Here is a 16,666-nt window from a genome sequence, read left to right as displayed (position 1 = left end):
AACGCAGGTTTGTTTTTATTGTTTTGTTTATTGTGTTGGTCTGTTCATATCCTTAGAGATTATATACACAAATTAGTACAAGAAGAGTTATCAGAAAAATTACACATTCAAATAAAAAGATAGACAACCCTGGTGAAAAAGACTGAAACCAAAGTGTGAGTGTCCTCCTGTGAACCCCTCTCTCTCTGCTGCAACTCATAAAGCTAAACAAGTGACACATTCGTCCACTTTCGTGTATATAAAGATCAGTCTCCAGTTAAGAAAGACACGTGCAGTGTTTTAAGAACTACAGCAGACAAAGTACAAAATAAACATGAAAAAAAGCCTCCTGGACTGATCCGTTATAAAAAGTCGCTGTTTTCTCCTGAACGCTGACTGAAGGAAAGACACTCAATTTAGCGTTGTCTGTTCAGATCAACGCTCATGCTATATTTGATTAGAATAATTTACTGCTTTATATGCCTACTTTAGAGAGTTATTGTCTGAAAAGTTTCCAAAGAGATCCCCGTACAGAAAAGTGAAAAAATACTTAACTTTAATCCTTTTTTTTTTTTTTTTGAACACCGATGAAAATTCAAACAGCTTCACATTTCACTCCTCTCACTCACTCAAACTACCTGAAGATAGAAAACGAAGAGACAGGTGAGCATCAACACTAATCTCACTGCACTTGTGACTTTAAGAGCAGGTGTGAGACCGCCGAGGTCTCTTAAGGGTGACAGATCAGAGTCTCCACCACTGTGTGGCTCTCGAAGTGACGGATCTTGCTGCAGTTCATGGCTTCACGCTTCTGCATGCCTGGAAGACAAAGAGAAGGGGTTAGCACGCTGCTAACACGGACGAGGTCAGGTGTTCACTGGTGCTGTCACAAAAAACTCCTGAAAACATTTTTTGGGTTGAGCTGCAGCGCAAATTTTCTCAAGCGGGGTTTCTCCGGCCGGCCTCTGAGTATTTTTTCTGCAGAAAGTCTGAAACTCTTTTCACACTGCATATCCACTAGTACTGTAACTAACCTCAGCCTAATTCACGTCTTTGTACATTCATAGAGACATTTTCAGGAGTGTAAATGTGGGGAGACAACACAGATACATCTATGGCGTTCAGACTGATTGCATACAGACACGTGTTTGTTGTAGGTCTTTCAAAAATGTTTCTAAGTTGACTTAATTAAACGGGAGTTGCTTTTGAGTTAAACCATCCTGATTCTTTAGATTTTTGGGAATTGACACTTTGTTTGGAGCTCTTAGCGGCCACACTCCGTTTTCAGTGTTTCCCAGAGCGTCCACATCTCCGTTTTCAGTGTTTCCCAGAGCGTCCACATGTTCTCAGTGACGGCGAGACTCTTACTACTTTTAAATAATCTATTAAAAAAAGAATCACGGTTCCTACCCAGAATCCTGTCTCTGCGCTGCAGCTTGAAGGTGTCTTTGCCCCTGCAGAGATTATAGATGAAATATCCAAGCTGGTCGACGCTCTCCAGACGCTCGGTAACGATCATCTCCTCATGGATCAGGTACGACTGAGGCAGGTAGGTGCCGGCCTGGCAGAGAGAGAGCAACACAAACATGTGAACCATGAACTGATTAGCTTCAGCTGTTTCTTTAAGACTTTAACGTCTCCGAGCTGTGTACAATAAGATCACTTCATTTAGACTCTTTGTTTCTGTCCACTCGTTGTTTTTGTTACATCACAAGCCAAGATTTTCGCTGAAACATTTTTTTTTACCTTCACGTTGACGAGCAGTTCCAGGAAGTCTCTGGGCGGCATCACGACGGAGGTGTTGAGCGGGATGACATAGCACTTGTTCAGACTCAGATCCAGGTAGGCGGTCAATTTCTGAAAGAGAAAGAAACATTTACACGCCAAGAACACAGAGCGTTAAAAAGCTCAATTCTTCCATTCTTTATTCAGTTATGAAACTTTTATTTTGAAATTTTCACAATATTAACTGCATTTATACGACAGTCAGGTCACATTCACAAACATGAATCAAATGATTTTTATCCAACATGAATACAAATCAACACTAAACACCCTGAACTGTGTGATTTGGAGGTTTGTATTTAGATCTCAGAAAGAGTTGATTTCTATTAACAGCTGCTGATATTTAATACCCAGATCCTCCACTTCGTTAAAGACAGAGTCAGCAGATTCCTCCTTCAAAATAAAATACAGACTCATCCTAAAGTAAAGCTGCTCCATCGTCCCTTCTGGGCCTCCATACATGTGTGGTGGTGACTGTGTCTGCAGAGACTCTGTCCTCTGACTGGATTTTACTGTTCTGGTTTGCGCAGCAGGTGAGTTTAGGAATGGATACAATTCAGAGATTGGCAGAGCAAATATGACGGACGTGGACATAGCAGCAAAGAAGAAAAAATATAATCACAGTGTGGAGAAACACCAAGTGGATAAAGCTCGCTCTAAAACAAGGGTGAACCTGGTGTTGACATGGAGTTGGTCTACTTTCTGTTGGACAGGCAGGTGACAAACACCGGCGGTTAGCTTGTGCTAGCGTGCATTAGCTTGCAGTGTAGGTACAAGCACTAAACATACACACTACGTCCTGTAGGGGGCGGGGCTTCTAGAGGAGGAGGGGCCAGTTTGAATGTTTGTTTACAAACATTTCTACTGACTCTGCCTTTAAATGACATTTGGTCTTATGGTAATCAATAAGTTTAGAAAAAAACTGGTTTAAGTCAAGAATCAGCTGATGGGGTGTGATGTCAGACTGTGGGCGGAGCTTCGTAGTCTCACCCTCTGGAAGTCGTGGACGATGTCGGCGGGGTCTCCGTCGTCAAACTCGGGCACGGGGACGCTGATAAGCTCTACCTGCTCCCTCTCCAGCACCCTGATCCTCTCCTCCAGCTGTCGCAGAGGGAATGCGTTCGCGGCCTCCATCTCCACCTGCAAACCAGTTCATCACATCAGTCAGTTACTGCCATAACTTAATTTCTGGATAAATGTCAGCAGATGGTAGTTATGATTTGTTTGACTGTTCTGTGGACTGATTCTCCTGCTGCTCTTAACACCAAGGGGTTAAATAATTTAATAAATGGATGAATAAAAGTAGCTGCTTTTACTGGTCGACTTTCTAATGGTTCATCTTATTAGAAACAGGAACAAAGTTCTCTTAGAATTAAAAGGAACTAAACCCTCTCCGTGCACAGATTTGTAAAGAGCGTTTGTGCTGTGAGTCCTCTGCAGGCTGAGGTCAGCTAGTCGATCAATAACCAGAGTCATCATCAATTAGTGACTCTGTGTGCATCGATTTGTTGAAAGAACACTTTAAACCGTCATGTGTGCTGAACTCAAACACGTTAGTTCTGAGAGGCAGCCGGAAGTGAAACGGCCTGAATGAAGAGAGCAGTGTTGATGTTTTTGAGCAGGTCGTACCTCCTCTTCCTGTCGGATCAGGTAGTCGTCCTCTCGATAGTTCACGCCGCAGAAATACACCTCATCCTCCTGCTGAGACCAAAACATGGAGGACATCAGACGTTTTCAGTTGAACCTTTTCAGTCATGCAGGTTGACTGTCACACGGTTTGTTCACTTCACATGTGATCTCACTGTACAGTTTCAAAGCTGGTTGGGTCTTACACAGATTAGGGTTGCTGTGCACCTGGACGCACTTGCATGTCATGACTGCTGTATGACCATCACTGCTCTGTAGCTTATTACAGGATGCTTTACATTTTAGAACCGTAGAAGACAGAAATATGGGGAATAGCATATATTTGGAAAAGCGTGTCTGTGACATCAATGGGGCTCTTCTGAAGAGTAGCGCTTGGTGCTCTATTGGCAGCCGGCTGCTGCAAAAGCTCTCTCCTCATTGAAAACAAACGAAAAAAGACGCTGGCCCTCAGAAAGTACACCAGGTGAACACGGGGCCTTAACCTCTTATATAACATCAATCCAGTTACTTCATTTACATACAACATGCATCAAACATTAGATTAGATTGTCTGTGAAGTAAAAAAATGGTGGTGCAAAAATGACTCTTATTGTGAAACACATAAGGACAGAAGATCTCAGGATTACAGATTAACAGAGTAAGAAGAGTTCACATGCAGATATAATCCCCACAAAGACGTGTTCCTCTTCTCCCTCTCGGACTCTCCTGACAGTTCTTAACCTCGCTGTGTTCCTAAGGTTTGGTCTGTTGATCATCCACTCTGCTCAGTAACCTGCTCATTAAGGCGGAGTTAACACCGATATTAAAAAAACAGCTCAGACGTTTACCTGCTCCAACCTGTCGGGTTATTTTCCCCCTAAGAGATCTGATTTATGGTTTTGTTCTTTTGAACACAGGTGTGAATACATGCACTGCTTTTGTCTTTCAGGAATGTGAGAGTCCTTTTTATTCAATATTGATCACATACACGACTTTCCTGGACAAATATCAAAGCCATGTGTCAAATTTAACCCTTCCCTTCCAGGTGGATTGCAGGTTCAGTTTACCTCGCTGCTGTCGAAGGAACTGTCCCACCCTTGTTGGTGCTGCCTGCTCACCTCCATGATGTAATAGCGGTACAGGTAAGCTCCTCCCACCACCACTCCAGACAGCATGAGGGCCACGCCAAGACACATGCACCAGCACCAGGCCCGGGACTGATGACGCACCACGAGGGCTGCCTCGGCATCCTGCAGGACGGAGAAGAAGACCTCTGATTAGTCCTCAGATTCAAACGTTCACTCTGAATATATTCCATACATTAACTCATCCCACAAAGAGCTTGTCTCATGAGACTGATTTCATGTTTTCATACAACATGATGATTCAAATAGCAGATTATAGATTTGCAAACCACATGTCCACGTTAGTCTGGTATCTATCAGGTTCGGTATTTAAAGTCGCACGATGCAGCCAGTCATTACATTAAAAAAGAAAGATTATCTCCGGCCTGGCATGAACAAGAGTAGTGTGGGGTCAGTGTTTGCATCTGTGATGATGTGTTTGTGTGTGTAAACAAAGGCCTTATTTTAAATCAATGAACAAGGCTGTTCGTCGCACGCACGCACGCACGCAGCAACATGGTGACTCATCACAGGCAGACTGACAAAATGTAAACAACACAAAGTGCGGAAATGACAAACGAAAGAAGAGAAAGTCGGCTGTGTGGACTCTGGACTGGAGGGTAAAAACCTGGTTTCTTTCAGAACAGGTCCAGACATATCTTTGTCTCTGCATATCAAGCTGGACGTCATTCAGTTTCAGATTCAGATGTTAACTGTACTATTCATCTAACTGCAGCCATCGCTCAACAACAACAATAATGAGGAGAGGCTCCGTGCTGACTTTCATATTTGGATTCTGTGTTTGTGCTTTGAAGAGCTGATAACTGAGTCAGCTTTACGGTCAGAAATATAAATAGAGACAGATCGCCTCAGGTCGAAAGAGGCTGCAGATGAAAGAAAAAAATGAAAATCAGACATTTCAGACGGGCAGAAAAAAGTCAGTAAATATTTCCGTTTCTGGTGATGAAAGCAGCAAAGTGTGGGGGGACATTACGAGAAAAAGGAACCAGATAACAGCGGTTTTAGACCTCAGAATAAAGAGGAAGAAATGTTTTTATAGAGAGCAGCAAACACTCCATCTGTCGGGGGAGTGTATTATGACCGGCACAGTGTTTGACACACACACACACACACACACACACACACACACACACACACACACACTCTCTAAAAGGGAACATTTCCTCTGGCTTTTCTGTCAGCTGAAAGGCGAGCTTCGTTCTGATCACTCACTCGCTCTTTGACTTCCCGAGAAGAGGAACTGGAGGTTCAACAAAACAGACGAGGGGTACACCGGTGACTCAACATCAACAACACCGACCAACAGACACAGGAGGAGAATATTAAACAGCTCAGTTCACTTCAGTGTTGCAGCTCCAGCAACAAACACGAGCCTGGCTCTTATCAAAATAATACCAAATAACTCAGGTGTGAATGCACCTTTAGCAGTTCAGCAGTTGTGACTAACTGTAAGAATATTTTTATAATAAAATTACCACTTCTCATGAAAACTCATGGGAAATAGGCAGCTCTAGATTCTTGAAGTGATTGTTCTGTTTCACAACCACCTCCTGAAGCTTCAGAAACATGACCCAACATGACTTCACATGTTTCATAACTACCACACGCACACACACAAAAAAAATGGCTGATTGCTGAAACTTTGGGAGGCTTTGTGAGATGCCTGTAAAGTTGAAAACAAAGGTGGCTAAAGTAAAGTTTGATGTCTGAACTCAGCAATTTAGAGTCACCAGTTAACCTAACGAGCATGTCTTTGGACTGTGGGAGGAAGCCGGAGTACCCGGAGAGAACCCACACATGCACAGGGAGATCATACAAACTCCACACAGAGAGGCTCCTGTCAGACGGGGATTCAAACCAGGAACCTCCTCACTCTGAGGCAACAGCAAATCACACTGCATCGTCCTGCATGCAGGGAAAGTGGCAACAGGTCGGACACGAACAGGAGCAGCCAGTCCCGTGGACAAAATCCCTCGAACAGGGGGCGCAGACGCAAACCACCAGGCCACCAGCACCCCACATGCTACTTATATTTTGATCAAATCTTTTATTTTATGAAGATCTTTGTTGTGTTCCTCGAACATGTTTTTGTCAGTTCATTCATCAAAGTGTTTCTAAATGAACCTGCGGCTAACGCCTGCTTCACATTTAATTAGTGTCCCAATTATCAACAGCCAAATGTTTAACCACGTGACCTGTTTGATATCACCAACAAAGGAGGCATGACATTGTCCCGTGTGAGAACTGAAGCAGCAAATAAAGAAAGCTGACTGAAGCAGAAAGCCAACGTGTTTCTCATCCAGGAAGTGATTCTCCTGCGTTCAGCCTTTCTCTATCTCTGCTGCCTCCGTCCATTTCCTGTTTTGTTGCTGAATCACCTCTGTCCAGTTCTTTGTGTGTTTTTATCCTCTGCAGCTGATTCAGCTCCTCTTTCATCCGAGCATGTACAACATGGATTTTAATAACTGAGGATTATTACACTTTAAACATTGATAGTCTGTTCACTTTAATCCCGATCACGGTTCAGTGTCAGGTCAAAATGTCTTTAGATGGATCAGCCTTGAAGAGTCCTGAACCCCTGAGAGCAGCCCGTGTGTGTGTGTGTGTGTGTGTGTGTGTGTGTGTGTGTGTGTGTGAAGACAGGTGAGTATCAGTGTCAGTCAGTGGAGACACGTGAAACTCCATCCTCCTTTTGTGGGTCGACTTCATCAAGACTAATGTTAGTGAAATGTTAGTGAAACGGGAGATACCTACTCTTTTTCTGAGTGTAAAATTGTATTTTATTTTACATACTTTCTGGTTTTACATTCCGTTATTGAGAGACATGCTTCTTACACACGGAGGCCCATATCACACACACATGAACCAACTGTACCTGTGGACATGCACTAATGGAGATGTTCATTGTTTTTTTGGGGGGGCTGCTACACAGGGAGCACACCTATGCTGTTGGGGTTCAGTGCCTTGCTCATAGGCACCTCAGCAGTACTCGGGAAGTGACCTGGCACCTCTCCAGCTACCAGACCAAATCGGGACTTGTGCAGACCAAAATATGGAAGATGGTCTGGTCCCCAGGTCCCTACAGACTGAGACACACACCGACACAAACACTTGAAGGAATCTTGGTGTTCATGTGTTACTTTTAAGGACAGCTGTCCTTTTCTATCGGAAAGGTATCCTTAAATGACTTCTTCCCCTGATTTCCGACTCTATCCACTATCCTATCTCTACAATAAAGGCACAAAAAGCCCAAAAATAAATCTAAATTTTTTCTGTTATTTTTATTTTTACTTGAACTTGAAGGGGGGCGGGTGGTAGGGGAAACACTGGTCATGGTGCAGGTCTTCTCTGGGTGAAGGGTGTGTGCAGTTATATTCTCCTGTCGGGTAATCTTCCTTCTTGTTGGGTTTTAGCTGCCGGCGCCCTGCAGGAGGCCGTGTAAGCTCCCCGGCTGAGTCCCGATCTGACTGATTAAAGAGTAATCCTCGGCATGCCTCAGACGACGAGCAGAGGACACACGGGAGAAAAGCAGCGTGAGGCCTGAGCTGTAATCTGCTAATGAAGGTATGAAGGAGGTAAAGAGGAGAGCATGAAGATAGATAAACTATTATCCCTGCAAAATGACGGAGAAGGAAGAAAGGAAGACAACCGGCCTTCAAACAGGGCTGACTGAAGATGACGTGCATGCAGAAGGTTCCTGCAGGCAGACATAACTCATGTTAATTTCTCTCTTTGAATAAATCACCTGCAGCTCAGACACGCAAACAAAAGTCATAAATACTAAAAAAACAATAATCCATATCTCCATCGGTCCTTCTGTAAATACTAAAATATCGACTTCAAACCTCCAGAGACAAATGTGACGTCTGTAAATAACAACTTCTGTCCGAGCAGCTGTCATCAGGCCAAAGCTGTAATTTCATTTAAACATTTAAGATAAAGGAATGTAAGTAATCCTCGCATCTGATTGGCTTAAAATCAGATCAATTAACTGATTATTGGACTAATCAATTCAGCTCTCAGTCTTTAAACAATAGAGTGTGGAGCACCTGTAACCTGAGGATGAACTCACAGAAGAACTGGAGCACAGAAACATGAAATACAAATGACTTAAATGCATAAAAAGGAGAAAATTAAATAAATGTTTTTTATCAGGTTTAACGCCAGCTGGCCGCTCAGAGCAGGACGACCCAAAAACTGTGAAATCTTGTGTCCTCAGGCTCTGAAGTCCGACCATATGTCTGCATGAGATCTGCATGAAATGACCCAAATACAGTGACAGAAACACTGAGATTATTCATCATATCATCACAGAACAGAGTGCACACAGGTGTGGATGTTACCCGCAAACACAGGTCCAGAAACTGAGTTTTTTCATCTCCATCCTCGATTTAAAGAAAGATTACGACAGAGGGACGTCCCCAAAAGACTTGACATGAAACTAACGAACCTGTTATGAGTCAAAGAGAACATATTTAGGGTATCTGCATGTTGAGAATAAAGAGAAGTGATCCATCTCTGTCACGTCTTGTTTGGTGAAAAGATGGCCGACAATCCTGCTAGTAAATAAATAACTTTCTGTGGTTTGAATCATTAACTCGTCTGCGGCTGCTGCTGCTGCTTTTATTTCAATGATCAGAATAGAAACTATGAGGTGTCGTTGCCTCATAAATTCATCAGTGCTTTGTAAATAGCAGCGTCAAATACAAAAATACACGTATGAATAAAGTTTCATTCTAACTTTATCGACACAGTCGCAGTCAGCGAGTCTTTTTAAAGCGTCCTTCTGTCCGAGCTCAAACAGCAGCACGCTTCAGACTGATACGCCCCACGAGTTTTTTTTAAACCACGTTCACATTTAAAGACCAGGTGTCTATGGACTCTTTAACTGGTTATGAATAAAACACATCAGTGGATGTTTTAATGTAGACAATCGAGATAATGCCGTTCTTAGTGCGCGAGTGTGTACCAGGATGCACTGCTGCATGCGAGGTGAAGTGGTTTTTCACAGAAAGAGACGTGGTCATAATGATCTGCAGAATGGGCACGGTGACGACACACAGCGGGAGAGTCACCGTTCATTTAGGCGAGGTCTAAGAGAGTTCAGTAAAGCAGATCAGATTCTGATTAACGTCGTGATTAATTAATGGACTTTTCTGAGAGGATACAGCACGACCAAACCGCCTGTTCAAGTCTGTAACTTCACCGTCTGTTGAGGGAGAGAGAGTCAGACTTATTCTGCCCAAGAGACGAGAGCTTTTGATGTGTTGTGAATTCGATGCTCATACATACAGAACTCTTCTACACTTTAATAATAAAACTTTTCCAGCAGTTTAAGATCTGGGCATTGCTGACGTCTGTTTGTTTTTATGACTGAATAAAAGGAAGCACAGTTAATATAAACAGTAGAGGCTCCTGCTGCTGTGAACACACAACACACAGAGAGACTCTAAACTAAGCATTTGGACAAACTTAGCATTAATGTTTAGCTTGGTCTATTTTTTTTTCAAAGCTATAAATGTCACAGAGAGACAGGCTGAGGATTTAGCCGATTGGATAGAGCCCAGTTTAACCCGTTAAAGCCCGAGACAGGAAAGGATGAAGATGTCACAGTGACAGACTGATGGAAAGAATCCACACAGAGACGATACAGGATGTGATAAATTCAACAAATAAAAACAGTTTGTCCGTACGTCTCAATAACGTACTCTAAAGTTGAATCCAAAGCTGCAGACATGTTAATCTCTTCTGTGCAATCTGCAGCCACAGAAACCTCACAGGAAGACAGGAAATGCACAAGTTGATCTATTTGCATTCTTATTCAATGACTTTCACTTTAATAAACTGTTTTCTCACCTCCACAGGAGCATCAGAAACCGGGCAAACACACTCCGCATTCAACAACTTTAAACATGCAAACGACTCAAAATTCCTCAAACAGGAAGAGAGCACAACAGGGTGGAGTCTAGACTTTACCCTGAGAGACAACACGGCTCAGCAGTCGGCTTCAAACTGCTGATTTATCCACTTTATTACAGTCATTTATTCTGACACACATGTCACACTCACAGCTGATGTTCTGCTGCACAAAAACAAACCAACACATTTTTTTAATCCTGGAAAACCTCGTTTTAATGCTCCTTCAGGACTCAAACTAAAATCTAACATCTGAGAGTCTTCTGTATTTCTGCACCTGACAGAAACCATCAGAGCTCTTATTCAAAGATCAAACTGGACTTTCCTCAGAGGACACCAAACCTCCTGTTCGAATCAATTTACCAGCCGATCAGGATCTGGTTTGTTTGCAGATCAGATAATCTTGTATTTTGCAACTCTCTCTCCAGTGCTGCTGACGCACTTTACAATGGCAGCAACGAAACCTGTCCTGTCTTTATGACAACAGTCAGTTGATAACAGATGCTGTATGACCGACACTGCTCTGTTACTTTTTACTGCATGTGTTATATATTACATCGTTTATTTCCCGATCAGACACGGAGCGAGGAGGAGGTGGGTATAGTCGTGATCTGTAGGCGGAAAAACTACGGGGAATATCATACATTTAGAAAAGAGCGCCGGTGACATCAACAGCGCCTTTCTCAAAAGCTGGAAGTTTTCAATTTAGCGGCCGCACAGAAAATGCAAATACACACTTCTCTCTAGGCGGCTGCTTTCTGCTGCAACGCTATCTACTAATTGAAAACAACTTAAACATAAAACATAAAACAAGATGCTGGCGCTCAGGAAAAAACAAAACGTCAGGCGGACACGGGGCTTTATATTTGTTCTGAGCTTCAAATTCACCTTGAAGTAGATTCATTTATTAACATTTGAGATTTTAAAAACAGGATTAAAGATTATTTGACCAGTTAATGCACACCTCTCTAATCTGACCAGGACGTCTTGTAATAATATAAAACAGCTTAACGTCAATTTATGTGGTGAAATTAAGTTTCTATAAAAACAGAAAGAAGAAACAAAGCAGCTAAAAAACCTCAGGAGAGCAAATCAGACATCATAAAAAGACAAGTGAACTAAACAGTGTTAAAACGAATAATACACCAGAAGGAAATTAATTAAATAATGATATGTAAGTGAAATTAACAGAAATAGTCAAATTAAACATTAATAATGTTTTTCATGTTAAAATCAAGCAGAGGACACATAAAATATTTAAAAAATATGTACAAGATTAAGAAAATATCAAAAACAAAAGGAGGAAGTGGACTAACTCATGAGTTAATCAAACAGAGTGGTAAAATGGAAGTGAAAGTTAAACATTCACGACAAACCAGAAGGAAATTAATTAAACAATGATATTTAAATAATTTAGAGATAACTGACCTCTAAAACCAGATAATAATCACTAAAGCTGATTTAATGTCTGGTTTTAATAACAAAAAAATAGCTTTTATTAAAGTTATTAAAAATGTTCTTAAAAGCTTTTTTACGAAGATACAAACTGGAGAACTGAAACACTGATATACTTTTAAATATGTAAAAGAATAGAAAATGTCATATTATATGTTAAAAATAAAAGTTCAAGAACAGACGAGGAAGTAGACAAACTCGCAGACTACGAAACCATTAAACAAAAATAACCACAAAAGGCTGATTTAATGTTGCAGTGAGGTGAATGTAAAGTGTGTAAAAGTGATTAAAATACTGAAATATACTCGTAGTGAAGGTAAATATTCTCGTAGAGGAGTTAAGTAGGTAAATAAGTCGGTAAATCTTTGAACAAACTGCGTCTGTTTGCTCGGAGCTGCTACAAGCTAACTGTTAGCATTGTTAGCCATTTTCTACTCACTTTGTCCTCCTCGGGAATCAGAGTTTCGGCGTCTTTTTTCACATCTTTCTGTCCCAACGCGGAGTTAAACGAAACTTTAACCATCCTGGAAAGTCCCACCGGGTAGCTTCACAACAGAAAAACACGACGAAAAGCAGTTTTTAAAACACGAACAGATAGATTTTGCTCCGAAGTAAAGTACACGCACTTTCCTACAGCCCAGTCTGATCTGTTGTGATAACGGACGACAGGTTCAGCTGGGCACGAGACCGCGAGAGACACTTCCGGCTCGGCTTCAAAATAAAACGCAGCTATGTGGAAAACTGGCAGCATATCCGAGTTGGGTATGGCTGCATCCTGGCGCTCTCTCAGTCTTGTCATGTCTCGATGAGCTGGTCAAAGAAGTATTAGTTAAGGATAATGAGAAGTGACTAACTAAGAGCACTTAACTCTTGCTGTACTAAACAATTTCATTTCATTTCAAACCTTTATTTATTCTCAAAAGGACACAACAAAAACTCAGAATCAGTGACAAAAACCACTGTGATCCATTAAAATAGTTACAATTTAAAAGAAAGTGGCTAGAAATCACATTTCTAAACACTGGAAGAGAGGGAAGGAGGAGGACATTCCACGAGTTACAATTACTTATTTTAACATAAGGTCACATATTCTCCTCCTCTTCAAACAGTTTAAATAAGTCTCAGAGCTCCTCAAAACATATCTGCGAAGTTTCTTGTTCTAAATCCACTCTGATCCTGTATTTGATCATGCCTATAAACCCCTCTATTTCAGCCCTGCTCAGAACAGGCTGTTTCTATGTCTGTAGTTCATGGGCGATTCTAGGCAGGGGCCAACAGGGGCCAGTTGTAGGGGCCCCTGTAACACTGAGCTTGGTCCCCCCTGTGCCCGCCCCCCCCCCAAAAAAAAAAAAAAAAAAACGAAGAGCAAGGTAATAAAACAATACATTTATGTTGATGATATTGCACTGATGCAAATCAACCACAGATCTTAAATCAGTAGATTGGTCCACCCCTTCAAATCAACAACCATAAAAAGGAATGCCAGTTCTAGCCATTCTATTTCTGTGTGGGCTCAACATTCTCGTTAGACCCTTTAGTAGTGATGTTATGTTTGACACCGAGACTTTGAAGCGTGTGTCGAGTAGTTGGGGCATTTGTAGCCGAGGCCCCGTATCGAGTAGAACTACGTCATTGATTTGTTTGTGTTTCGGGTTGTGGATAAAAGGAAGCGAAACCCACTTGTCATGTCTCCTTGTGAGTTTGTGTTAGTTGGTTGTTGAGAGTTGGAGTTTTGGTTCTATTTTCTTGAGAAATGGAGCCTGTGAGAAAGAGGAAAACATCTCCTGTTTGGGAGCATTTTGAGTTATCATCTCCCAATAAGGTAAACGTTAAAACAAAACATTTGAGTATTGTCATCTCCTTTTGACTTTATTCTTGTGAATAACTTTGATAAAACTTTGTGTGTGTTCTTGTCAGGTCCTGGAGCTGCTGGTGCAGAGGGACAGGGAGTTCCAGGAGCTGATGGAGGTGGCTCAGCAGCAGGGGAAGGTGCACCAGGAGATGCAGCTGCTGGAGAAGGAGGTGGAGAAGAGAGATAGCGACATTCAGCAGCTCCAGAAGCAGCTGAAGGAGGCCGAACACATCCTGGTGGGTCCAAATCCACAGTTTCATTTCCTTGCTATCTTGATATTCAACATGCACAGGGTGTGCGTTCATGAAATCCTCAGGGCATGACAGGATGTGGAAGAGTTTTGTCTCATCCAGGAGCTGCAGCTCTATAACGAGCACTTCACGCACCCGACACACATTTCTGCTGCTGTGTCGGACATGTCTTTACAAACTAGAGCGCTCTTTCTGATCAATCAATCAATCAAACTTTATTTATACAGCACCTTTCAGACAAATTAAATTGCAGTTCAAAGTGCTTAACAAGAGTGCAGAAAAGTTATTGACGATAAGTAGTTTATAAAATCATTGATAAAATAATTGAGAGACTAATGCACACCAATAAGAATTAAAAATAAAATATATGTATAAAAATAAAATACAATAAAATATGACACATAAAAGCAACAAGATATTAGAATAAATACATAAGAGGAAAATATTTAAAATTGTAGTAGGATAAAAAGACAATACAGTAATGTTAAGATTTAAATTGATATAAAACACTATATAAAAGCCAGACTGAATAAATGAGTTTTAAGACTGCGTTTAAAAATCTCGATATGTACCGGTAGATCTTTAAACAAAGTAGAGCTCAGGAAAGTGAGACACAGCGTGACCTTGCTGTGCAGCTCCCACCACATCCTATCTGCGAGAGTGTTGAGTGAAGTTGTTCCTGTTCCAATCATTCAACTGAAGATCATTGCAGCTTCTTCTGTTGATCCAAATGAAATCTTTTCTTCTTCTTCTTTTTTTAGGCCACTGCAGTTTACCAGGCCAAAGAAAAACTAAAATCTATCGATAAAGCCAGGAAAGGTGAGTGAATAAAAGGAAGCGAAACCCACTTGTCATGTCTCCTTGTGAGTTTGTGTTAGTTGGTTGTTGAGAGTTGGAGTTTTGGTTCTATTTTCTTGAGAAATGGAGCCTGTGAGAAAGAGGAAAACATCTCCTGTTTGGGAGCATTTTGAGTTATCATCTCCCAATAAGGTAAACGTTAAAACAAAACATTTGTTCAGCGGTTCCAGGAACTGAACCCAAGCCTCTATGTTGAAGTGGGCGCTGCCATAACCATTATGCTACAAAGCTTTCATTTAATGCCATGCTGAATCGCTTCAATTAGTTGTTACTATTTCTGTCACTATCATCATTATCTGTGTTCATTATCGATGGCTTATTATTTTGATTTTAAGGTGAAGTGCTTGGTGTGCTTTAAGGAGCTTTCTTTCAATCTTCCTTTTTTCCTGGACTTGTAGTTAACATAAGTCCTCAAACTTTTTGAACAATAGATTTATATATATTGTTGTTTCATAGGCTATACCTTGATAGGAAATCATAACAAAATAAGATCACCGAATGATAATATGATTATATTAACTAAGGTATGTTATAAAGTAATATCACGTGCATCATTATTGGTTACCACAGTAGTAAATTTGCTATAACATATCAGTAATGCAATGGCATGTGATGTGATCAATAATAATTTGGCCGCTCTAAATTGTTTTGACCAGTAGGTGTCACTAGTGTACACTGTGTTAAATGAGGCCTCGAGTGATGAATCTATTTGCGATGCAATTGGCTTGAAAGCCTCATTGCTTCACAAAGCCTCATTTCGCCATCACTACCCTTTAGAGCTGAACACTGACGCTGACTCTAAACATACACTAATGACACTAGCTGCCAGCTCTGAAGCAACACGAATCATTTGGTTTTCTGTACAATAAACATTTTGTCATTTAAGCTAGATCATCTTTGTCTATTTTTTGTCCTGGGTTGATTGTGCCTCTCTGACAAAACAACTGGCCCCAACCTGGCCCCCTCAGTAAAAGTGGTCTAGAACCGCCACTGCCTGTAGCTTTAAATGTAAATGAGCTGTGTCTGACCACGCCCCTCTCTTATAAACCAAAAACAATTTATTTTATAAGAACTTATTTGTAGCTAGTATGAACTTGATATTAAAGTGTCAACACATTTTCTACTGGCACACATTAAAGAATGTAAAGTTGCTTATTATCATGTTTATTTCAGCATGTGTGTATTAACCACCGATTTCCTCCCTAAACTTACTGCCCTAGTTTACGTCACCTGGAAAGTGATTGAGTGCACGAGGCTGCAAGGGCTCGAAATTGTTTATTAAGAATGGGTTACTCTTTCACGTTAAGTCTGCAGATATGCCCCCTTAAGGGCAGAGTGCATTGAGGGCTCGAAAAGCCAGCGGGAAGTCCCGCACAGCCCTGAACCCTCACAGATTTAGCGGGAACGCGCATCTAAGTCAGCGAGTGTGTGAGGCCTGAGTCTGAAGTCGAACACGCACTCATTCTCGGGAAGGCTTTGAGCTAACTGTGGCTAACTTGAGCAGTCGGTCCCACAGATGCTTCTCCTGCAGAATATCAACACACTGGAAACAGGCAACCGGCGATGGTTGCCATGTGTGGGCTGATAACCCCCGATCAGAGTGGCGAAAGCGGCAGACACAAGTGTGAAAGTAAAACAACGGATACAAATGACAACATTACTATCAGTTTCATGTAGCTCAGACTACAGTTGTATGTTTCCCTGTGATGTTTGTCCGTTCTCCCCTTCCGTTGTCTCCACCTCTACCTAGGTACTGATCACCTTGTACCTGGCCTCAGTGCTTAAAGCCCAGTGCTGAG

At 41.6% G+C, this 16,666-nt stretch overlaps 1 protein-coding gene across 4 annotated transcripts; it reads right to left on the bottom strand.

Annotated features, from left to right (window-relative positions):
- Nucleotides 1-8: 8 nt before the first annotated feature.
- Nucleotides 9-12,572, bottom strand: LOC109985167 (integral membrane protein 2B). 4 transcript variants are annotated; one of them, XM_020635449.3, is made up of 7 exons: nt 12,346-12,572; nt 4,458-4,640; nt 3,394-3,465; nt 2,755-2,904; nt 1,726-1,836; nt 1,390-1,540; nt 9-798 (listed from the first exon to the last, which is right to left on the bottom strand). In XM_020635449.3, the coding sequence occupies exons 1-7, from the start codon at nt 12,427-12,429 to the stop codon at nt 710-712; spliced, it is 840 nt and encodes a 279-aa protein (XP_020491105.1). In that variant the 5' UTR covers nt 12,430-12,572; the 3' UTR covers nt 9-709. The 4 variants fall into 4 exon arrangements, with proteins under 4 accessions (XP_020491105.1, XP_020491106.1, XP_020491108.1 ...); XM_020635450.3 differs by having other exon boundaries at nt 3,394-3,462; XM_020635452.3 differs by having other exon boundaries at nt 3,394-3,462; nt 4,509-4,640.
- Between the last annotated feature and the right edge of the window lie 4,094 nt (nt 12,573-16,666).

Source organism: Labrus bergylta, chromosome 13, assembly GCF_963930695.1.
Source record: "Labrus bergylta chromosome 13, fLabBer1.1, whole genome shotgun sequence".
NCBI lineage: Eukaryota > Metazoa > Chordata > Actinopteri > Labriformes > Labridae > Labrus > Labrus bergylta.
The sequence above is the reverse complement of the archived record's forward strand: the minus strand, read 5'-3'. Positions and strand labels throughout refer to the sequence as shown.